Here is a 24,311-nt window from a genome sequence, read left to right as displayed (position 1 = left end):
AGCAGACAGCAAATAAGCAATGAAATTCCCAGGCAATTACATTAAAACCTATAAAGACTGTTAAAAATTTCCTACAGCATGAGGCAATCTGCAAGTAGAGCCAAATGTTCTTAAGTGTTTCAAATAATAATTATAAAGTGTTGCCCATACGGAAAAGAAAGCTACAAATTTCTCATTTATCCAATATGAAATATTTAGTATCAAAATGTAACAGGAGCTATACATGAATATATGCATTCCATATACACAGATGTATAGTCTTTCAAGTATTTCTTGAATATCAAATATTTAAAATCTGATATACAGTATAACAACATGATTATGCAAAACACATCCAAAATGCAAATGCATAAAATGCACATCTGTAAAAATTACTTTGCTCTCTTATCTAAGACCTGGCTGACATCAAGCATTTCTGATCAGTCTCAGACTTAAGGGAAGGCTGAAGCAGCTAAGCACAAACTGCTGAGCATATCTCAGGGGTTTTATTTTATCAGCTTCAATGTTTTCTTTCCTTGAGCGCACTTAACACACTGAAAAAAATACCCAAAACAACCACACAGGGAATGAAAGTCACAGTCTCCATCATTCTCTAATCCTAACTTCATTCTATTTTCTTTGCACAGATCATGACATTTACCAGTGCCACTTTCTTCCTTGGAAGTCTAGAAAATTCTTAAACTGCTCACCTGAATTTCAAATCCAAATGTTCCATTATCCTGCTTTTCCACAGTAACAAGCTTTCTGTAATAAAAATTAAAACAAAAAAGCACTGTATGAAAATCAAAGTATCACATTTGGCACATATTTACCATTAAAAATAACTGTCACAATAAAAAATCACTGACATTTATGTAAATTGTAGTATGTATGACTCTGTGTGTGGGGTGTGTGTGGGGTGTGTGTGTGTGTGTGTGTGTGTGTGTGTGTTATCAACAGTCTAGAGAGCTATGTTCCTAAATATGTTCATGAGAGACCCCAAAAGAATTCAATCTCTTTACCTTTGAGACCAGGAAAAGTCACCTAAAGAACTTGATCTGGTCAAAGCAAGCTGAAAAATACAAAAAGCACACAGTTATCTCAAGGTCTTTAAGACACATCCGTAAAATGTTCTGCATCAGAAAGGACTTTGTTCTTTATCACCTTCCTTGGCCCAGCTCCTGAGAAATTGTTACAGAAAGGCAGTAACTTCCATTCTCTAGTGATAGCAAAGAGAGCTGGGACAGCGGATTTTGAGGCTTTCCTTTTAAAAGATTAAAAGAGGCTGGGATAGTAACACACTGTGGCAAAAGAGTTAATATTATGTGGCAAAACTCTAAAGCTTCCAAAGAGAACTTCATCTCTGATCTGTATTTAAAACAGCCTCTGAAAGTCTAACCATAACAATTTGTAATCACACTGAAATCCACAGAAAAATAACACCTATAGAATGACATATAAAACCCAAACACTAGGTAGTTTTTGGAGATGCTGATGAAATGACTGTGTATACACATCTCCAAATATATATATATATATGTATCATCTCCAAATATATAGATGTAGATATATAGGTCAATACGTTACTGTTTTTAGCAAGATAAAATAATCTCTAAAGAACCAACTCATACATAGAAACACAATTCAGGTGAAATCAGGGACTCAAAACCTCAATTCTGCCTATGATTTATTTTTGCAATAGTTTTGGAAGAGTGCAATGAAATTTCCAGCCAAGAAAGGAAAGAAACCTCAGAATTGTATAAATAATATCACTTTCACTTCTCTGTACATTTTAGAAAAGACCATATAAACATAAGCTTTCAGGGTACATTGTACCATTGTAAACAGAGGAAAAGTCAACAAAAGGTGGTACCTTATTTTTTAGGGGATTGCAGCAGGATTTTGCATGTTTTTTGTTTTGTTTGTTTAGGGAATGTTAACGAGCCCTATTCTCCAGTGTTAGTCCAAGGGCCCAAAACGTAAGTTTATACTACTAGCTAACCCATGGTGTTTAACTGTCAACCCAAAACGATCATCATACATAAGTGAATACATAAAATACCAGGAGATCAATGCATAGTCAGTCCAGACAAATAAAAATAAAATAAGTAGAGAACAAAATCCAGGAGAAAATGAAATGCTCATTAAGGCTTCATTATGAGAGAAGCCTACACTTCTGTAGGAAATTTGAATTACCAGATACGAAGTGCCAGCATTTTCACAAATTTTCTGGAATGGTCCAGTGTTAAGAATTCAGTCACCAGTCAGTAAAGTTAATGTAATGGAGAGGTAATCTCCCACTGATTTGATGTAAATTAATTACATTTTAGTTTTTGTCTGTTCTGGACCTCAATTCATTTATATTACCCTGAAGACTGAAATATGATGGCTCAGACCTACAAAGATTCCCTAGACTTACTAAAAAGTATCTCTTTTTAATTTATGAGGACTAACTGTGGAATGCCTACAACAATCTGTATGGTTTGTTATAGAGACTGATTTTGGACCTCGTATGTACCATTAACAAGGATGGGGACCATTCAGCTATGTTAGTGGGCTGCCTTCTTGCAGAAGAGAGTGATACATTTGATATTTCCAAACATTCTCAATCTCTCTTATATTGTACTCACATATTCTTAATCTATGTTAAATCTTCATCTCTTGTCTTCCACCCTTAATTCAGATTGTAAGGGACTTAGGTAGGACATCTACAATCATAGCTAGGGCTTATTTTTTAAAATTATTATTCTTGCTATCAGTAGTAATCATAAGTTCAAATATTCACATATATGGAGCTATGTATGTATATATTTACATGACATGCATAATGGATCAAATACCTCACTTCTGTATGCAAACATCTATGTGCTTGGGGCCTCTTGGGGAATGTGTTTGTTTTACTTTCTACCCCCATGCCTAGGGCCTGGAATAGCACAGAAACTTGAAAATAGAGAAATAGACAAACAGAAATAAACTACTAGATGACAATAAAAGCAACAGAGTAGTGGTGGGACGTTGAAGTTAGAGTACTCAAGTTCAGGAGGAAAACATTAAGATCTTCTGCAACTTTGTCCCTCATTAAATTAAATATTCATAGGAAAAGCTCAAAGATAATCACTAAAAATATAACTTAAAATTTAAAATCCTAAACACATAGCAAGATTTAAAAATGAAAGGAAACAGACAAGAATGAAAAAAGCTCAATCCAAAAACAGTAAGAAACACAGAAAAAAGACTACTGGAAAACAAAGATATGTGTTCCTTAATGCTAAATGAATGAAGGGTGGCAAGAATTAATTATTATTAAAATTCTGAGCCTTGGCAATTTTAAATGCCCTTTCATGAGGCCAATAATCATAGCATTGATAGGAATCTCAAGATTTTGTCCAACGTGCCATCTAAATCAAAAATCATTCTGAGTTGATTCAAACCTAAACTATTTTAAGCCCACAAGACAGATTTAAGATCTCTGGGACATATCCTCACCTCTTTCCTTCTAACCTTTCTGTCTAGCTAACTGACTAGTTAAAAATGAAAATACTTGCCTAACACAACATGCAAACCACAGCAGACGTTCGATTCCTGTGGACCGATTTGGGTTATCAGTGACACACCAAACAAAGATTAAGTAAAATTATAAATTAGTTTCCATTCCGGATTAGCAAAGACGCTATTTTAGGCACCTAACATTTAAATAAAAAAACAATTTCAGTACATTAGGCACCATCAAATTCTCTGACACGTACCACATTTTGACACAAAGCCTACTTGGGTTTGATATGGGCTGTCAGACTGAAGGGATGTGGAAAGGAATGTTCTCAGGGTCTGGCTCACACAGCAAACTATCTGCCTAAATGGAATGAAGTTGTCTAAGGTCTTATCAAGGGTGTTACATTTTGGAACAAGTTCTCCCTGCACCCCTTTCCCTGGGTAAACAGCCCTGTTGGAGGATCTGACCAGTGGAGCCTCACGTTTCCCAGGCTGCCCTCTCAGCCACAGCCTTTGCTCAGGGTTGCAGGGATGGCACCAAAAATCATGAATGGGGAACTGGTGTGCGATCCACAGCATATGCTGGCAACAGCTGTCTTTTATTACACATTATCTAATATGAGAAATCTAGGTTTAGCAATTTGGCAGGCTTGCAAACTACACATTCAATTATGACTGCTGAATAGACAAAGCTCCTTAACTCCTTGCTAGCCGTAAGATAACAATATCTGGGTTAGATTTACAATTGCTCTTCTTCTGTTTTGAGTCAGACGACTCCAAAGATCAAGCATTAACATTCAAAATGTAATTTCTTCTGCTATTCAGTGATTATTCATGTCCCTCTTTAGTGGAAAACCCAAGACCAAATACTTCAGCTGTCCATTTGTGGGACAGGCATAATCTGCCGCTAGCCAGATAGCCAGCCCTCCTCAGAGAAGCTCAAAATGCGACACTGTAGCCACTTCTGCTAAATGACAGACTGTTATTTCCTGGTCCCCACTCTCAGTACTCATTTCCTGAAAGTGCTGGGGGGCCGAGGGGGAGATTCACAAGTAAGGTGTTTGTTTTTGTTGTTTGTTTCAAAAGTCCCCAAATTATGTGCTCGGCCCCCTTCCAGTCCCCTGCCTGGCTCCTCAATTCCTGCATGCACCCTCACCTCCCACCCCTGACCTTGCCTTTTAAGTCAAGAGGATTAGGATAGCAAGGCTCCCCAGATTATTCAAAGATACAACAAAATAATGGAGCTGAACTCTACTTCCTAACTTGTAAGCGCCTCTAAGGAACCTAAACAGAATGTAGCAGTTTCTGAGGAAGTTCTCATTGTGGGTTCATGGACCTTTTTTTCAAGAAAAATTTTTGGATATTGACTTCAAGCATGGCACAATACGGATTAAAGAATACTCTTGAAGTGCTTTTGCAGTGATACTAACACAGTTTAGTGAGCGTTAAGGCACCTGCGCTGCCACAAACCCCGGGGAAGCTCCTTGAGGAAGGAGCCTGTCCCAGCCATGTACAGGTCGCATAGTTCAGCACAAATTCCCTATCGAACTTGTAAGTGCAATCATCCTTCCAGAAGTTGCCTATGAAGTAATCATTTGAAAGCTAAAATACAATTAGGCAACGGTAGCGTGAGGTGCTACTCATATGCAGTTAAGCTTCTCGCCTGGTTGCCAGGTGCCCGGTTCCCACCATGGCATTCTGCAAAACTGCTTTCCAAAGACGATGTAGTACCCGTGTTGGAGTGGGAGGTAAGGCACAAGCACTACTCCTCTGGCATCTAAAAGACTGTTCTTATTTCCTCCCGTCTCCTTCCTACAGAGTTTCCATTGTAGAAGCCATACTGGGGTGTCTGACACTTCCTCCCACAAATGCAGGTATTGAGATAATACGCACACACACAGAAATCTATTTTTAAATAATTGTGAGTGTAAACACCCAATTGATTCTGAGATTAACTTGAAACTGCTGGCTAACCAGATACAGCTTTGCAGAAACCTAAGCCAACAACAGCGAGAAGTATGAATTGTGGACGTCAGGCCTGAAAGTGTTGAAAATAACAGTAGGCACAGAAACACCTGCTCAAGCGATTGCCTCACTGGGATCTTGTTGCCTGCAATTCATTCGGTGCCAAATGGGTGATTATTCTCTAAAAACCAGTTAAAGGAAATGAACATCCATTTGGAAGATTCTGAAATGTTGGGATAAACTTGCATCAAGTCTTATTGATGATAATTGTACAGAATCAGAATTCTCATGTACAAGAAGTTTTGTTTTGCTTTTTTTTTTTTAAAAAAAGCAATTCTCAAAACAGTAAGAAAAAGCTGTTTGAATAGAGGGAGTCTGCCATGAGAAAGAATATGAAAAAAGGGGGAAGATAAAATCTAGAAAAGATAGAATATCTGCCTGAATTAATTAGTATGGGAAGGTGTCTGTGTATGTACACATGCAGGCACACACATGTGCATTTCATATGCCCAAATCCTTCTCATTATCTTCCTCCAATAATCACCTCTCCTACTGATTGCCTTCTTTCAGTTCATGCTGTCTTCACTGTGGCTTAAAACCAGATGAGACTCCTCCATCTTCAATGCCTTTCATTTAAAGTATTTCAGTCTCCTCTCCGTTCCCCCATTTCCTCTTTCTCCAACTCCTGCAAAAGTTTCTCACTCACCACTAGTTTCTACTCACCTACCAATCCACCACATTTGTGGGTAAGGTTCCTAAGATCCTCTACTGCTCAAACATGTTCAGTGGCTCTCTGTGCTGGTCACATTACTGCTTTTTCAGGGGAAGTTGTTCTGCAAAGCAGCCCAGCTCTGAGATCCCTTCTCACCTCCTACACATTCACTGTGTCCTCCTGACACCCTTGATATTGTGCTATTACACAAACATGCTCTCAAGGCACCAAGACCTGTGCCTCAGCATTTATTATTTGCTTGCTCTAGAATACCCTTAGATATCTGGAATACCTCTGTCCTTCAGGGTCATATTCAAAGACATTTCACTTGGATGAGAGTGTTCTTGTTGTTTTACTTTGTGTAACACCCATGCATTCTGCCTACTGAGGTGTAGACCCTAGACAGGCAGGAAATATGCTCTTATAGTCTTTGTACCTCCTATGCTTAGCATGTCTGTCCCCTTATAGGTGCTCAGAAACTATCCGTTGCATTGAAATGCCTGGGCTGAAGAGTAGATAAGAGAGATTGCTGAGGCTGCAGGTGTGGAGGGCATAAAGGATGGAAAGTTCCTATCTTGATTCAAATATTACCAACTATCTTTAGCAGTAAGCATTCTACCAAAAGAATGAAAGCATAGCCTAATCAAGTGAACCATAATTACTGTGATAGCTTCATGGCAAATTGAAAAACTGACTGCTGTAAATCTAAAAACTAAATTAAGATGTTGGTATTTCTCAAGTTGCTTTATTTTCAGACAGATTGTGTAGACTGATAGAAATGTTCATTATTCCATTTAACTTTGTATCATAAAAGCGCTTTGGATTGAGAAAGATCAATAATCCAAATCATGGCAAATTATCCCCTTAACTTCATTGTGAAAAATGCCAAGGAATCAGCTACATGCGTCACTCAAAAAAGATTGTGATTCTCCCACTATGAGATAATTCTCTAATCCTGAAAACACAAGGCTTAAAAGGAGCACATGATGTACGTGCAAAATTTAAGGGCAAAAATTCATACTCTAAAGCAATTCTAAATATTTTCTGGACAAGTGCTATATGTAAATTCAAATATGTACTTGGGGTTTTATGGCAAGTTATATAAGCAAAACCTGAAAAGGTATTATGGTTAAACTTTTTTTTTTTACATATTAGAAACTGAAAAACCAAAACAATCAAAATAAATTCAGTTAGACATGGATTTTTCCAAATGGGTTTTTATCCCTAGAGAAATACTTTGCAATAAAAATTTTTACATAGCATAATCTAGCATTTAATGAACACATACTATAGGCAGTCATTGTGTTAGGCACTGCACATTTCCTTACTTAATCAGCACCAGAGCCCAATAAGAGTAGTTCTATTATTATCCCCAATTTAGTGAAAAGAAAACTGAAGCTTAGGGAGGCAAGTGACTTGCTCAAGATGCCACATCTCCTAAGCGGTGAGGTGATGCTCCATCTGGCACTTGCCTATACAAAAATGCCTTATTCTCCAATAGCACGAGGTACGTGCCAGTGTCCTAGAGCTGAAGATAATTAACTTCGTTAACAAAAGTTGTGCTCAAGAAAAAGTATTTCTCATTTGATTATGAACCAACTATCAAGGACTGGAAGGGAGGATGGGAGGGTAAGAATCAATGGAGACGTAAAGGGGAAATCAATAATTCTCATCCTGGTTGTGTCTACATAAACCATCTTCAAGTTTGTTATGATTAATGATTTTCATTTTATCGGAGCACCTCTCCAAAGGACAAAAACAATCTTAATTTTTTCCTTGAAAAAAAATGTTTGATTGTGGTCTCAAATCTTTGGACTGGTTCACTAGTTCTCTGGGCATCTTGCATCCTTCACCCATCCTTCATCCCCAAATCCAAAGCCTCTAAAATAATGTTTTTCGTATGAATCAGACAAACATGTCACTCCACTCTCAGGAAAATATGAACACTCAAGAGTTACAAAACAGCAATCATACCTGCTTTCGTCCCCGAGGCAAAGTAGCCACTGTGTCTGCCAGCATTTGAAGCCTTCTGTTATCGTCCATCGTGATGCTGCCGGTGAGTGAAGGGTAAGAGCTATACGCCGGACCAGCGCAGTAGTCCAACAAATTGCCATTGCTGCTCTGTTGCACTAGCCTTTGTAAAGACATTGTGAATAAAGATTACTCCAGTCAGCACATGGCTGAGTGGCCTTGCAGGATGGGGGAAGCTAAAAGAACAAGCCTCTCACAAGTAATCAAAAGTAGCAAAGCAGAAAGAGCCCATGTGACTTTTGTGGTTTGAGGTACTTGTTACACAAACCCTATCTTGCAGTTCACTCCCATTTCTCAAAGTGGTTTTTTTTTTTTTTTTTTCTTTTTTTCCTTTAAACTCCTGGGAGAACCTCAAGCTAATTTTTACAGTTTAAAAAATCAACTTCTTTTCCCCCCTCACCCAGCCAAAACTTTATGCTTTCACATTCTATGGCAAGTTGTGTTCAAAACACCATCTGCCGTTTTTTTTTTTAAAAGAAGAAAGAAAAACTTCCCCAAGTTCTGCCATTTGTTTCCCATCCATTCTCTTACTTAACATTGGCGGTGCAATGCAAAAGTCAGGATATGAGGACATCCAGTTCTTTGTGAATATAAGCAAGAATTACAGGTGCGGTCATAACATTCTCTCACGAAGTCCTTATAATGTACTTTTCCCCAAATATACCCTAGCTCATTAGTTCATCAAAAAGACTTTGTAGCTGCCATTTGAGTTACAACCATTCAGCGTTCTTCTGCTTGCCCTTAAACGACTTTGTCCTTACTAAAATTGCCCCTCATCTTTACACTGGGAAGGAAAAGCCAGCACATTTACGGCGTGATGGTGGCCTTAGACAGCATGCTACTGTAGCCATCAGAAACAGGTCCCTGGGGGGGAATGGAGGGGGCAGGAACATAACAGACAAGCCAAGGTGGCACAAGAATGTTGCTAGTTGGTGCCTGCATGTGCGTGTGGGTCAAGGCCGCCACCACCACAGAGTACTCAAGGTCACAGGTGCTTTTTGGGAGGAGAAGGGCAGAGATGGGGGCAGGACGTTTCGAAAGAACTGGTTTCAGGGGAGGCGTAGGGAAGGCAAGTAAAAAAGAAGAATCAAAACAAAAGTCAAAAAGAGAAGTTTTATATGGCACAAAAAAGTCAGATGTGTTTTTTAAATCTTTGAGAGTCAAAACTAGAATTTAAAAGAGTTAGAAAATATTGGAACTAAAGTGGAATGTGTGTATATTGGAAGTCAAGGTGAATTCAACTCAAGCAGAACTTGCCAAATGTAAATAATAAAATTGAATTAACAGTGTTTCAAAAGTTGGATCCAATTTAGAAGTTTTTAAAATCTTATCACAGCATGATTCACTATACTGGAATTGGATTATGACATGGGCATAATGATATCGCCAAAAACATATAATTATCTAAATCAGGGATTACAAACACAAGTTTTCAGGGGCCAGGGGGGTAACATTAACGTGTAAGGCAAAAGAGAGTGATAAATACTTTGGTAACTAAAGAGTACATCAGTTATAAAGACATGAATGTGAAAAATATATTTATATATAGATAGATACAAAGATACATGTATGCATATGTGTTTATATATATTTTACATATATATATAAAAAAAAAAACAGACCGAGAAAGAGAGAGATTGATTTTGTAAACATTTCCAAGCTATGAGGCATGTAACTTAAACTAACACTATTCATGGAGGATAGCAATCCACTGTTCCCTAAAAATCTGATAAAGTTAGGTAAATAATTTTAATATTTTAAAACACTAAATGGAAATTATACATTTGCCTAATATAAGGCTGCATAGGCCAACTAACACACCTACTTTTATAGATGAGTACTAAAATTGTATTAATTCAGCTGATCTTCAGCTGATGTAAATTATAGAAATCTACCATTAAATTAAGAAATTGGGAAGCAAATTATTTATTATTTAATTTATGAAATGTTTTTAATAAATAGAATCTTTCAAATCATGCAATCCATGGGTATAAAACCAGAGTCAAAGGCAGGTCTGACATTCAGCCAACACATATCATTGTGATCACACCTGTTAATTATATATTTATGACTTGGCCTATTTGTATTAGTCTGTTTTATGTTCTGATTGTCAGGGCCTATGTCATACCAGTTATTAAATATTTTTAATATCATCCTGAACAAAAGTGTCCTTTTTGATAAAACAGAGGGACACTAATCTTTTAATGGGAACATGACTTCCAAACATCAAACCCTTGAGTTACAAAGATGTTCTACTGTTCACAACTTCTCTTTTTTTAGAACTGACCTTAAGACAATTAGACTGGACTCTCTTCCCCTTCAGCCTCCCCTTTATTTTAGAGAGGTGATTCTGAAATTGAATTGAATCAAGCTACATATGTACTCAAAAGATTTCAAGAGTGTCTCACTGTCCACAAGATAAAATAAAATAAAAAGAATACCATGTTCTTATCTGACTTCATTCTCTGAAATCTCATATCTTTTTCAGATCTTTGTTTTGAGATTTAACACATTATAGTTAATTGTATGCAAGTATATTTCTCTGCTAATGTCTAATTTCCCCTAGTTTACTTGAGAGCAAGAATCATCTCTTATCTTTAAATTTATACTTTGTCCTACGTATAAAAGTTGTTCAATAAATGTTAATAAAAAGAAAAGGGGAGAAGTCATAGATGTTAAACAAAATGAATTCAACACTATTGTTCTGAAGCATCAGTAAAGAAAAAACAAACTGGTAGGAAATATATTGACTATGAGCTCATATTCCAAAGGGCTACAATTTTCCCTTAGGAGTGATCTGAGAGATAAGGACAGAATCTCTTTAAAAATATATCTGCCATGTGCTCTAAAAACTAATATTCCATTTTTTGGAAGGGGGGGAACATTCCTCTCCTTTGGAACATTTTGTTCATAAATATGTAAATACTCTTGGAAGGAATTAATCTTTAGTACAAATGAGATGAACCCTGAGGGGCTGGAACATGGAGATGATTTGGTAGAGGCGGGTAAGAGGGATATGCCTAGAGTGTGGAACAAGGAAAGAAAGGAAGGAAGGCAACAAGACAAACTGGGCCAGCCTTACTATCACCCATAAAAATCTTAGGGTTGACAGCAGGGTCCCAGTGCCAAACTACTTGCATTCAGATCCTGGCTCTGCTGCATTAGAGGATATGGACTGAATTGAGTCCCCCCAGAATTCCTACATTAAAGCCCTAAACTCCAATATGACTGTATTTAGAGATAGGGCCTATAAGGAGGTTAATTAATTAAGTAATTAAGGTTAAGTGAGGTCATAAGGGTAGGTACCTGATCTGATAGAATCAGTGCCCTTTTAGGAAGAGATGGCAGAGAGCTCTCTCTCTACCATGTGAGGACACAGCAAGAAGACAGCCATCTGCAAGCCAGGAAAAGAGCCCTTACCAGGAACTGAATCTGCCAGCACCTTGATCTTGGACTTCCCAGCCTCCAGAACTGTGAGAATATAAATTTCTGCTGTTTAAAACCACCCAGTCTATGGTATTTGTTATGCTATGGTATTTGTTATGGCAGCCTGGGCTGATTAACACACTCTCTAAACCTCAGTTTTTCACATATCTAAAACAAAAATGTGTAGCGAGGAATAGATAGAATAGCCCATGCATAGCGCATGGTGCAAAGTAAGCTATTACTATTGAATTTTGTTTCAAGTAATAAAAATTCAAAAGAAAAAGTTTCAAAGGAAATGACTTTAATTCTACATGAACTGCCCTATCCATTACCAGATGCCCATATGTGCAGCAAGAATGCCCTCATCCGCTCTGGGAAAGTCTAAAGACTAGAATACATGTGAAGTTCCTGGCTGTAGTGTAGCAATATGTGTTTGCAAAGCATCATCAGAGCCAATGTCTAAAATTTCTTGATTACTGTTAGTCCAACTCACCTATTTATTAAGGTAAACATGGGAGAAAAGAAAGTAGGTGCTTAAAAAATGAGATTTCCTCTATGCCATTCTGATTTAAAGATAATTTCTGAGTTTTTTGTTTGTTTTATTTTTGCTGTTCACCTTTATTTGCATAAGAAGACTTTTTTATTTGGCTTCCTGGAATATTGTAGGATTTTATTTTGTTTTGGGTTGGTTTGGGTTGTTTATTTGTTTTGTTTTGGCCTTTTGACTTTATATGGGTAGGAAGCCTTTATTTGGCTTCCTGAGCTGATATAGGAGATGGGTTAAAGTCGCATAGACTATATTTGAATATTGTATGTTTGACTTTATATAAAGTAAATTTAATTTAATAAGCCTATGCTCATATATGAGTGCCCACTAACTTTGACAACTGTTTTGTCCTGTTTATTAGCTTATTTGAGTGACTGAGCTGGGTAGATAGATGTTCCCATCTTCCCCGAACCCTTAGTGTGGGGGGGCCGTTGAGCTTAGGAACAACATTCCCCAAAGAGGAGTAGCTTGCCTCAGAAGAAGGTAAACTAAAACTCTACAATCAGGACTGGGCCTCAAAACCAGCCAGCTCAGAAGAGGGAAAGAACAGCAGCAAAGATCATAAAGGCCCTACATTAGAAATCTTATTGTGAATACAAACCAAATATTCACTTAGAATTGTGACAGGCATATTTAAAACAGTAAAAGGAAAAACTTTAAACCTAATACAGATGATAGTTTAACAAAAGATCATATCTATTATGTTTTTAATGCAAGTACAAGGAAACCATTTTTCTGACATATTCAAGTTCAATTCAATCAAATCATGAAGCTATGGGTAGATTACAATATCATCCAAGAGATGAAGCCACTAAATTCATTTGGGGCTTTAAATGGATTAGCTAGATCAGTTTTTCATGAAACAACTCAGTAAGATAATTTCAAGCTTTCTTTTAAATGTAACAGTAGATGTCTTTACACATTCACTTGTACTTACCACATAGAAACATCATTAAGTGCATTGTAAAAATCCCATTTTCTTCTTTATCTACTTCAGATTTGGGGATGGGACTAAGCATGGTGGGCATATGGCAGAGATAGATCTCTAAGAGGGTCCACGTTGAAGGTACAAGGTAGTATATGGGCCACCTATGTGTAGGTTTTAAAAGGCAGCTGTGTCTATGCACATATTCATGCATATATACAAAATGCTCTGTGAGTGCATTGGAATTGTCTGAGTATTAAGGGAAAGTCTATGCAATGTTTTTAAAAGGGTACTCGTGAAAATGTACTACCTGGGAAAGAGGGGAAGAGGAGGAGAAAGAAGAAGGCATGAGAGCAGGATTCTGAGAATTCCAGCCTGACTTCAACTACAGTAATTTTACTTTTAATTGCTTTATATTGGGTTCCTATTCATACCACATGATTCACTCAGGTTAAAAAATAAAAACTGAATAAAACAGAAAAGAGTCTCCATATAGTATGTGAAGAACAGTAGCCTATTGAATCCCCCTACAAAAAAGTGTCAGCCCCCTGATGAGCTCCCCTGATTTCCACATGCATGGCTCCCTTTTAGAGAGATAAAACCCTAGTAGTAAAAATTCCCTTTAAAAATAAACACAAAGTAGCTAGTATAATGAGTAAAGGATCTCTAATCTTGGATTTGTCTAAAACTCTGTTAAAATAATATTTTTTCATGAATTTATTAAGACAAAGGTAGAGAGGGTTTAACTGAACTGAATAATAAGATTTGTGTCCTAAGAGAATTGTCCTATAATAGAGAGATGCCTTTCTGAGAAAGATTAAGGATCTATGAGAAATATGATTGGTTGGCCACTTATATTTTTCTTGCTTGAGGACAATTATCTTACCCAAAAATGTAGCTATTTTTCTTTTAAAGTTATGTGATTAATAAAATATTTAGGAATATTTCCAATCGAGTATAAACATAAAGATCAAGATTACATATACATATATATACACACAGACACACTCTGCCATAACAGCCATGGAATAAATGAATTACTGTCAGCCACACTTAATAAAAAATGACTTTAGTAAAGTGGGCTATTTCCATTTGAATATGGGAATAATTTATTGAAATGAGTTCATTTCATTTGAGTCAAAGAGCAGGACCTTAGGCAAGAAAATAAAATATTTATAAATAGATATACAGATAGGGGTGTATATGTATGTGTGTATCGTGACAAGGATATCTTGAATATATTAAAAAATATAGAAGATATTGAAAAAGTAGTCAAAGATCTATACTTTAAAAAAATTATAAGATCCAGATTATTTTACCAATGTTATACCAAATTTTCAAGATACACATAAGTCTTATATAAATTATTCCAGAGCATAAAACTAGTTATCTATAAACTAACTAACCTGATCCTAAACTGGTGATAAAAGGTGAAAAGGAAGTCAAGAATGAAGGGAGGGAGCGGGGGAGGGAAAAAGAGGAGAGAAGGAGGGAGGAAATGAAGCCAATCTCACTTATTACTACTGATATGAACAACTTAATTAAAATATCAAATTGAATCCATCTGTGTATTAAAAATAATGCTTTTCAACCAAATAGGATGTATTCCAGGAATACAAGGACAGCTCAAAATTAGAATATAAAATATTAATAGAAACCACTAAATTTCTGTTTTAAAGAAAAAATTCTATGCAACAGATGTCAAAGCCATCACGATTTATTTTTGCTTTTAAAAATCCCAAGTAAGCTAGGGATAGAAGGAAAAATTTCTTAGTATCTATCAGAAATACTTACCAAATATCACCCTCAACATGTAAATGTTTCCATTATTGTAAAAAGGAAGATAGTAATGACCATAGCCATCATCACTCTTCACTGTTGTACTCCATATCACAAATAAGAGGTATAGATTTTCTAAAGGAACAGATAAAACTGTAAAGTCTGTTGATTATATGGTTTTATAACTAGATAATCTATAAAGAACAGACTCAGCAAGCATTTTCCAAAGTGTAGGATTCAAAAGACAACATGCAAAAATAAAGAAATAAATTTCATATATAGCAGCAATTATTTCATGTGCTTATTAATATAATAATTAATATATTATATTGTAATAACATTATGCTATTATGAAAGGACTTATAATAATGGGGGAAAAAACATAAAATAGTCGAAAAGTTCATAAAATAGGAGTGAATCTAACAAGCATTTTTAAGACTTTACAAAGAAAACGATAAAGTCCAGACTAAGGGAAAGGCATGCCATGTTCTGGTACTAAAAGAGCTTTTCTTGTAAAGATGTTTATTATCCCCAGAGGTTGTAAAATATTTAATATACTGCAAATAAAAATCCGTATAGGTTTTATTTGTTTGTTTACAAAATTTGGCACACATTGTTACACTCATCTGAAGCGGCAAGTGCATGAGACTAGCCAGAGGAAATTGAAAATAATAATGACAGAGAATGGAGGTGAGGATGAGCACCAGGGAGACTGTTTTGACTTGGGTATCAAAAAATAAATATATGAGTTGGAACTGTATTGTTAAGTAGAAGAGGTCAATAAAAAAGATTGGCAAATACAGTATCATCAAATGAATAAAGAATTCCAAAACATACCCATGCATATGTAGGAATTCATTATGTCACCAAGTTATTTCAATTCATTAGGAAAAGAGTAGACCCTCCAATCAATGAGATTGGGTACCTTTTGGAAAGAAAAGTAAGTTTTAGCCTTTTATCACAATATAATAGTAAATTTTAGATAGCTTAAGGGGTTAAATATAAAAATAATCAAAACATATAAAAGAATAGCAGAAAATATAGAATATTTTAATAAAGTTAGGTTGAAGGTGATTTTTCTAACAATGCATAATAGCCCAGAGAGCATTAGCAACATAAAGACGAATAAGCTCCATTCTATGAAAGCCGTAATGTATACAGGTAAAAGCTAAGTGGCAGATAGTAAGAAGTCATTTGTGATAAACAATTGCTTAATGGCTGTAATATACAGCATGCTTAAAATGATACTTCTTCAGAAAAGTATTTTTAAATGAGCAAAGGCTATGAACAGATAATTTATAGAAGAAATACAAATCATCAATACATTCTTTAAAGTAGTTCAACCTCATTAGTAATCAAGAAAGTAAAAATTAAAATAGTTAGATACTAATTTTTGCCCACCAAAAGAACAAAAAAATAAAGGCTAGTGATATCCATATTGGGTATCAAACAATGCAAATAAATGGGCATTAAACATTTTTGGTAGGAATATTAATCAATAAAGACTTATTAATGGGAAAATTTTGACAGTAACAAAATTTATAACATGCAACATATAACATGTTGCATTTCTAGCACTTAAAAGGAGTTATGCTATTTTTAAGAACCGACCCTACAGAAGTATTCCTACCTGTGCAGAAAATCATACAAGAATGATTCTTATGGCATTGTTTGTAATTGCCAAAAACTAGAGTTTTAAATGGATATAAATTGGGAATTGGTTAAATAATTTAGGGTTATTTAATTCTGTGGAATAATCTGCATCCATTAAATAGTGTAAAATAAACATTTATATGCTGATAAAGATCTTGAAAGCAAAAAGTGGGGAGAAAGGTAGAAGAACAATTGTGCAGTATGAACTCATTTGTGCTTTATTCTTAAAGGAAGATCACATATGTACATGTATACTAACATGTCTAGACATAAAGAAAACTGGAAAGATATGTACCAACCTGTTGATAGAATAGTGGTTGCCACAGGAGAAGGAGTAGTGGGAGAAGGCCCAGAGAGAGTGAAGGAGGATTTTCTAAGTTTATGCCATTCATGGTTTGAACCTTTTACAGTAAGTATGCATTCATATATTATTTGGTACACTTTAAAAATACCAATAATTCACAGAGAATTTTTAAAAGCCAATCACAATATGTTGGTAATAATATCTTATGGTGTTGTAGGACCTGATACTCCTGTTTATGCTCACTAATGAGAATTACTGGTTTATCCACTGGATGTTTGGTGTTTGTTGACAGCCTAAGATTTTGTTTTGCTTAATGGGATTTCTTTTCCATCCTTTTAGGTAATTCTTTCATATTTCTTTATCCAACCAATCATATTTTTTTCCAACCAAGTAAAATTTCTCCTCAAAATGTTCTGCTGAAATCTCCACAAAATAATACAGTAAAGTTGAAGAACACAATCATGGGTCATTAATTTTCATGGAGGTAAAGGCCATTGGTTTGTCCTTTTGAAATCCACTGTTTCTAAAGTGGTCACTCTCTACTGTGTCATTCACTTCTCATTAGTCATTTATCACCCCGACCCTTCTCCACCACACATGCACAGTTCCATTTCAAAACCCAAATCTTTTATCAAAATTCAAAGTAAACAATGACAGCGTTCTTTCCTCTTCCCTTAACTAACACCCTGCGTCACCACCAGTGCTTGGCTTTTACTTAATCTAACCCTTGCCCAATGAGTGTGGGCAGGCAACCCCACAGATTCAGGAAGGGCTTCAGGGCTTTAGAAAGTAACTTCTTAGAAAGCAAGAAACCTGTTGAGGGACTGGAATTTTGTGTGGTACTTGGAACAGCAAAATGGCAACATGAAATCTAGCTGATTTCCCCCTGGCCTTTGAATAAAATCAAAACTCTTTAGCCTATCTTTTGAGGTCCTGCAAGTTCTAGTAAACCCTATGACCTCATATCATACCACACCCTGGTCATGCTGGCCTTCCTTCTGTCCCTCCAATTGAAAACAGTTCCTCCTTAGGGCTTTTGCACTCCCTATTCCTTCTGCCCAACACACTGTTCCCCCTGACCTATTTCATTTGTTGTCTGTCCATCTGTCTGTCTGTCTCTCTCTCTCCCCCCTTTCTTCTCTCTCCCCTCTCTCTCCTCAAATATTACCCACTAGAGAGGCCTCAACTCCACGCAACTGAATGAATAAGGGTGTTAAGCCACATCCAAACGGAACAGCTTCAGGGACAGCTTTCACTTTAGAGTTCCCAAAAAAGAAAGACCCCCCTCCACCCCTCCAGTCTAGTCATCATCTTATAACCGGCCCCATGAACAAACAGAGGATGAACTCCCACACGTGTTTTCCCTGTATCTTTCTTATGCTTTGGATTCCCAGGCCTGTAGGGCCTTGACAACCAGAGCCCTGTAACATCTAACTACTTGACCTTTTGTGTTGTTTCCCAGAAATGGCAGAATTTCTGCAAGATAAAGGAGTTGAGATGCCGGAAGATCCATGCCACAGACTTCCTGAAGCCAAGACTCACCATTCCTCACTAATCTGTAAGATCTGAATCAAACCACCCGCCTGCACTAATTTCAACACAACCTGCCCTGATGCATGTAGCTCCTGATTAATTTCCACATTCTGTAACCGCTTGTAAAAGCCCCTGCTCTCTGTTAGTCAGAGAGACAGATTTGAGGATGCTTCCCCATCTCCCGGCTGGCGTCAATGGTATTTTAAATTCCTTTCTGTATTGGCAAGCCTCACTGTCCCAGCAATTGGTTTTCTGTATGGCAAGCAACCGAACCTAGGCCAGAACCCCCTTGTGGTTTCAGTAACAATCTGGAGCTGCTTGGATTAGCTCTGCCACCTGTAGAGGACTTGCCTTTGATAGCACTAAGTGAATCACCAGAGAAGGGCCAGCAGGAAGCAACTGATGATGCAATGTTCCTCACTTTCTTCATTTTTGTTTTCAGAGTCTACAAAGGGGTGTGTGTGTGTGTGTGTGTGTGTGTGTGTAGCAGAGGGCATTACAGAGAAGCAATAAGATAGCTTCTTAGAAAAACAGAATTTTCTATTTTTTTCTATACTTAAAATTTTTAAAAAGATATAAAATCTCAAGTCCTTTGAGATTCAAATGTATGAATAATACAGAGAAGAATACTGTAACAGTCATTTCTGCATGCCCATAACCTAGCACAGAGCCTCATCTACAATAGGTAGCAATAAACAGTTCTCAAATTTTATTTAATTAACATAATAAGTCAAATATATACAGTAAAAGGTAGTAAGTACAAGAGAAAAACTAATATGCAATATGTCCCTCTTTGATAAATCCATACTATTTGTTAGAATACTCAATAAAGAACAGAATCAACAGAAGCTGATTCTCTTCTTTCTCTCTCTCTGTATATATATGTCTATATACACACACATACACACACAGGGAGTTGTCCCTCAATATCCATGGGGGATTGGTTCCAGGACCCCCACTGACACCAACATCCATGGATGCCCAAGTCCAAGTCCTTTATATAAGGTGGTATAGTGTTTGTATATACCTACACACATTGTCCCATATACTTTAAATCATCTCTAGATTACTTATAATACCTAATACAATATAAATTCCATGTAAATAGTTGTTATACTGTACTAGATAAGGAATAATGACCAAAAAAAAATCTGTACATGTTCAATACCTACACAACCATCCAGTTTGTTCCAAATATTTTCAACGCATGGTTGATTGAATCTATGGATGTGGAACCCACTGACATGGAGGGCCAATTGTGCATATTCTCGAAGTCATAAGAAGATACTAGCTGAGTTGACAGAATGTCAGACTGGAAGGAACCTCAGAGTCATCTCACTTAACTCCTTTAATTTTCAGGAGTGTAAAAATCTGAGGACCAGAAAACATAGCAGTCATGCCCAAAGAGACAAAATGATTTAATGGCAGAACTACAACTAGACTACTTATTCTCTAGTTTCAATTACATAAGCATTTACTGAGCATCTAGTCTTAATAAGAGACAGACAGTGTGCTAAACGGGTCTAATCTCATACAAACCATAAGAAAAATATGACGGAAAAAATTTCAAACTCCTTCACATAGTTCTTAACACTTCCTCTCACCCATGTCCAACATCCTTTCACATGTACTCAAAAGGGGTGTGTGCACGCCCTTATGCATGTCCCGCTTACTAGAGGAGTAAAACTAACTGGTTACGCTTGGGCTTTTATGCCCTAAAACAAGTTATTTAACTGATCTGTGCTTCCGTGTCCTTAGCTAAAAAAACAGGACCAATCATGCTACACACCACCAAGTAAAACACAACAGTGCCTAACACATAGTTAATTGCTCAACAAATGCTTCCTATAATCATTATTAATATTACACACAGCCTGTACTCCAGCTACTTGGGGCTGCTGTGTTCCCTGAACCCCCATGGCTCTTTCTAGGCTCTTACTTTTGTTCACAACACATTGCTCACCTAGATTCACCCCCTTTACCTCTATCTGTAGAAATTCTACCCACTCTCCCAGGCCCAATTTAAATGCCACATTTTCCTTGAAGCCTCATCTGAGATTCCCAAGCATCTCCTCCTCAGATAATCCAAAGCATGCCTTGGAGATCTCTCTTATGATTAATCACATTTTGCCTTGTTAAAATTATGTATACCTGTCTCTTCTTGTGAGCTCCACCTCCCCACCCCCACACCAAGACAGAGTTCTTTTCTCATTTTATTTTGAATCCTTCTAGCACTTAGAAGAGTGACTTTTTAATAAGAGCTACTCAGTAAGCATTTGATGAATACATTCATAATCCCCAAAGCTCTGACAGTTGATTTATTTTCCCAGTGATTCTTTACTTTGGGCAATGTAGGTGTTTGTTGAATAATATTTACTGTGTTTTTAATATTTAAATGTAATTTATGCACACTGGGCTGTTTGGCTTAATTGCAATGAGTATGGAATAATTTTGTTTTGAAAGCAAAACCCGAAACAATAATTTTGTTTTGAAAGCAAAACCCAAATACAGCAACAATATACATTTTACTTTATTTCTTTGATGATAAGGTGCCATCAATTAAAATATGCACCATTGGTTTACTAACTGCTTTTCAAGAAAATTTTCCACATTAAATATACCCACAGATGGTAAGAAGTATCCTGATTTCAAAATGTGAAGCTGGAGAAGGTATGCGTCAGAACTGAAGAATGCAGTTTGGGGTCTTCTCTCTCAACACAGCCGTGCCCCTCTGTGCCCCAAGATGTGCACAAGAAGGAATGAAACTCGCCAGGACAATCATATAGGGAAGAACACAGCTCCCATCTCATTTGTCTCAGATTTCTCTTTTATTCATATGATTGGACCTCAGGCTTTGTCACTTCTGCCTCTCGCATGTCTGACATCGTCTCCTCCTTTCCTGAGGTTCAGTCCTCAACCCAACACAATAGACAACAGCTGGTCTCCTATAAGCAGTCTCTCCAGTCTAACTATTTCTATCTAACAGTGTCACGTCCCCATAACTATGAATTAAGGTTAAACGTCTTAGCTTTGCATTCAAAATCATCTACAATCTAATTCATAGCTAACTTTCCAGTCTTAACTTTTAATCTTAACCTAAACAGACTAGCTCACTGCTCTAAGATGTAATAATCTTCCTCCTGACCATTCACCTAGCATCAAACTACCTCTATTTCGTCGTTTAAACTGTTCTCTCTTCCTAAAAACCCTCTCCACATCTCTATTTTTTTAATTTCCCGTATTATTTACTTATTTTAATTGATAAATAAAAATTGTATATATTTATGGTGTACAGCATGATGTTTTACAATATGTATACATTGTGGAAGGGCTACATCAAGCTAATTAACCTGTACATTACCTCACATACTTATCCTTTTTTTGTGGTGAAAACACTTAATATCCACTCTCTTAGGACTATTGAAGTATCCAGTATGTTGTTATTACTTACAGGCATCATGGTGTATAATAGGTCTTTTGAACTAATTCCTCCAGTCTAACTGAAATTTTGTATCCTTTAACCGATATATCCCAACCCTCATCTGTATTCATTGACATTCTATACACTGTTAGAATCTGAGCTCAAATGCCACTTCCTCTGTGGAGCATTCCCTGATGACAGCAGCCAGAATGTCTTGTTGCCACTCCTGAACTCCTGTAAGAGTTAGCATCTGTGCTACTCTCGTGTCCTGACACATCACCACACAGCCCAGTCATTTGTTTGTATGGCCATTCTATTAGGACAACAATCTCATTTTATATATATATTTGACCCCCAAAGGCTTAAACAATGCCCTGGCTTAGTAAAAATTGGATGAATATGTTAAATGAATAGACAAAGTATTTGGCGCAGATAATTCAGTTGATTGAATGTCACATGGAGGTTTCTGAGATGACAGGGAGGGGGTCAGAGCAGATAAAAATGACTGACATTAAATTTTTATTTTAAACTATTTCACATGCTCATTTGCTGAAACACTCAGAAGCTTGGTAGAGGAATGCCAGGCATGTTTAGGGGTGCACTGAGAGATAAAACAGCTACTGTCCCTACAAATTATTTTCTTTAGGCCAAGTAGAACAAGTACAAAGTGGAAATGACAACATGTTAAATATTTTGGGGGGTCAGAGAGAGGAAAAACTAGAGTATATCCAATCACCCAAATACCTGTGCTTTAGATTAGCAGTATCAGAAAACAATGCCCTCACCCATTTTACAGGAGAAGAGAAGAAAGCATTTTATGTCTTTCCTGCTGGTGTTACAATGTCAGCTGACAAGCTCTCTAACAGGGAGGATTTCAGCACCACCCTTCTCCGTAACACTGGAGAAGAATAGAAATGAAGTATGTGTAAGTGATGCATCTGCAAAGAGACAGTGATTACTGGCCAGGACTGTTTAAAATTCTTCCTAGGACCTCAAAGAAGTACACTGATCATGGCTACGCCATGAAAGGAAAACATAACAGCTGCTTACCAGAGCACGTGTGGAGTGAGGAACAAAGACAGCAAAATACATCACTGGCTTCCAGCCACAAGCTAAGAAACTGAATGAAGGAAAAGCCAAATTTTATCGATCTGTTGCTCCTATCTATGATATATTCAACTCCATAATCAGTGTGTAGGACACTGCTTTCACTCACTGGCAAGAAAATTGTTAACATCTCCTAGTCTTTCTCGTGCTGCTGTATTTTATCTCCCTAAATAATAGTAATCCTAAGGGCAAAGTGTGTTTGCCCTTTTTGTTTCACTCGTAACACCTTGCAAAAAATTCTGTATAGGTTACACACAAATGCATAACCATTTAGGGAATGTTTCTTTCCCTCCTCACTCCGGAAAACAGACCCAAGGCTTTACCCTCAGAACCAGGGGTTGTAGAGCGACTTTTTTCTGCCAACTTACCGACTCGCATCTTTCCCTGGCTTAGAGAGTCAGTTTACTAGGTGGCTTTTAGAGATTTTTAAAAACAGATTATTTTGAAATCCTTTCTAAAATGCAGGAGTAACATTATCGATAGTGTTCACTACAATTAACTTTGATTTGTTTTCCAACTGCTGCTGACTGATGATTTTATTATATGTAGACCTTTGAATTTTTCCAAGGGTAAAAATTCCCTTAAATAGTAAATAGTTCACATGTGCATATATTTGTGTAGAACATTGGGAGTGTTTAGAGACACACTAGGAGGTTAAACGGCTTTTATCATTTTTCAAGTGAACCACCTTGGCTTAGTCTAAACTTCCCTTTTCCCCACTTTTGAAATGTGATTTCCCTGAAGGCAAGAATCATGTCGTGGGACCTTTGCACTGCATGGGGTGTTGAAGATCATCCACTGGTTGCGTAACAAACCCTGAGGCCCTCTTTGTCATTCTCCAAGTGAGTACTAGTTAATTATTTACCTGTTTCCATGGGCTCCTGAAGGACTTGGGCACAGAGGAGCATTTTTTGTTATTTTGTTTTTAAGTACTGGTAGTCTGTTCCTTTTATATAGTTTTGTAATTTTCATTCTTTCCCTTTTCTTTTTTTAACTTTTTTTGCAAAAACTATAACAAGATTTGCAAAGAAACACAACAAATTGGCATGCAAGCCAGGTTTGAGAAAAAGTAGGGCAGGCTTAGAGGAAACCAGTGGACTCTCCAGAAGACACTGTACTTGCATTGATTTTTCTATATTCATTCGTTTCTAGAGTTGATATTTGAACACTGCTAAGAATAAACAAGACACAGGGGGCTTTGCAAAGGCAAGGAAAAGAAGATAAGCACTGAACCCAAATACCAACATTAAAAAATTTGGAATAAAATTTTCCAAATTCTGTGAGTGTTTCATTCCTAGTTTTAAAAAATGCTGTATCTTTTTTTCTTAACGAAGCTAACTCAATACACTCTGCACATTTTTTCTTGTTTTATATTCCCTGGAGATGAGAAGCCATTGTAAAATTTGAGCTGGGGACTTTAAAAATCACCCAATACGATGC

The 24,311-nt window shown here is 36.8% G+C and overlaps 1 protein-coding gene across 5 annotated transcripts in view; it reads right to left on the bottom strand.

Annotated features, from left to right (window-relative positions):
* The window catches only part of LOC123643808 (cytohesin 1 interacting protein), a 71,002-nt gene that overhangs the window by 19,788 nt on the left and 26,903 nt on the right, over window positions 1-24,311 (bottom strand). For 2 of the 5 annotated variants that reach the window (XM_045559564.1, XM_045559565.1), the window contains 3 exons: window positions 8,120-8,279; window positions 1,002-1,051; window positions 690-744 (listed from right to left, as the gene is read on the bottom strand). In XM_045559564.1, coding sequence (XP_045415520.1) covers window positions 690-744; window positions 1,002-1,051; window positions 8,120-8,188 — 174 coding nt within the window. In that variant the 5' untranslated portion in view covers window positions 8,189-8,279. Of the gene's footprint in view, window positions 1-689; window positions 745-1,001; window positions 1,052-8,119; window positions 8,481-14,868; window positions 14,923-15,690; window positions 15,714-24,311 lie in introns of those variants that run through there. The other 3 variants (XM_045559561.1, XM_045559566.1, XM_045559560.1) reach the window with 3 other exon arrangements.

Source organism: Lemur catta, chromosome 8 (genome assembly GCF_020740605.2).
Source record: "Lemur catta isolate mLemCat1 chromosome 8, mLemCat1.pri, whole genome shotgun sequence".
Classification (NCBI taxonomy): Eukaryota; Metazoa; Chordata; class Mammalia; order Primates; family Lemuridae; genus Lemur; species Lemur catta.
This window is presented reverse-complemented; position numbering and strand designations above follow the sequence as displayed.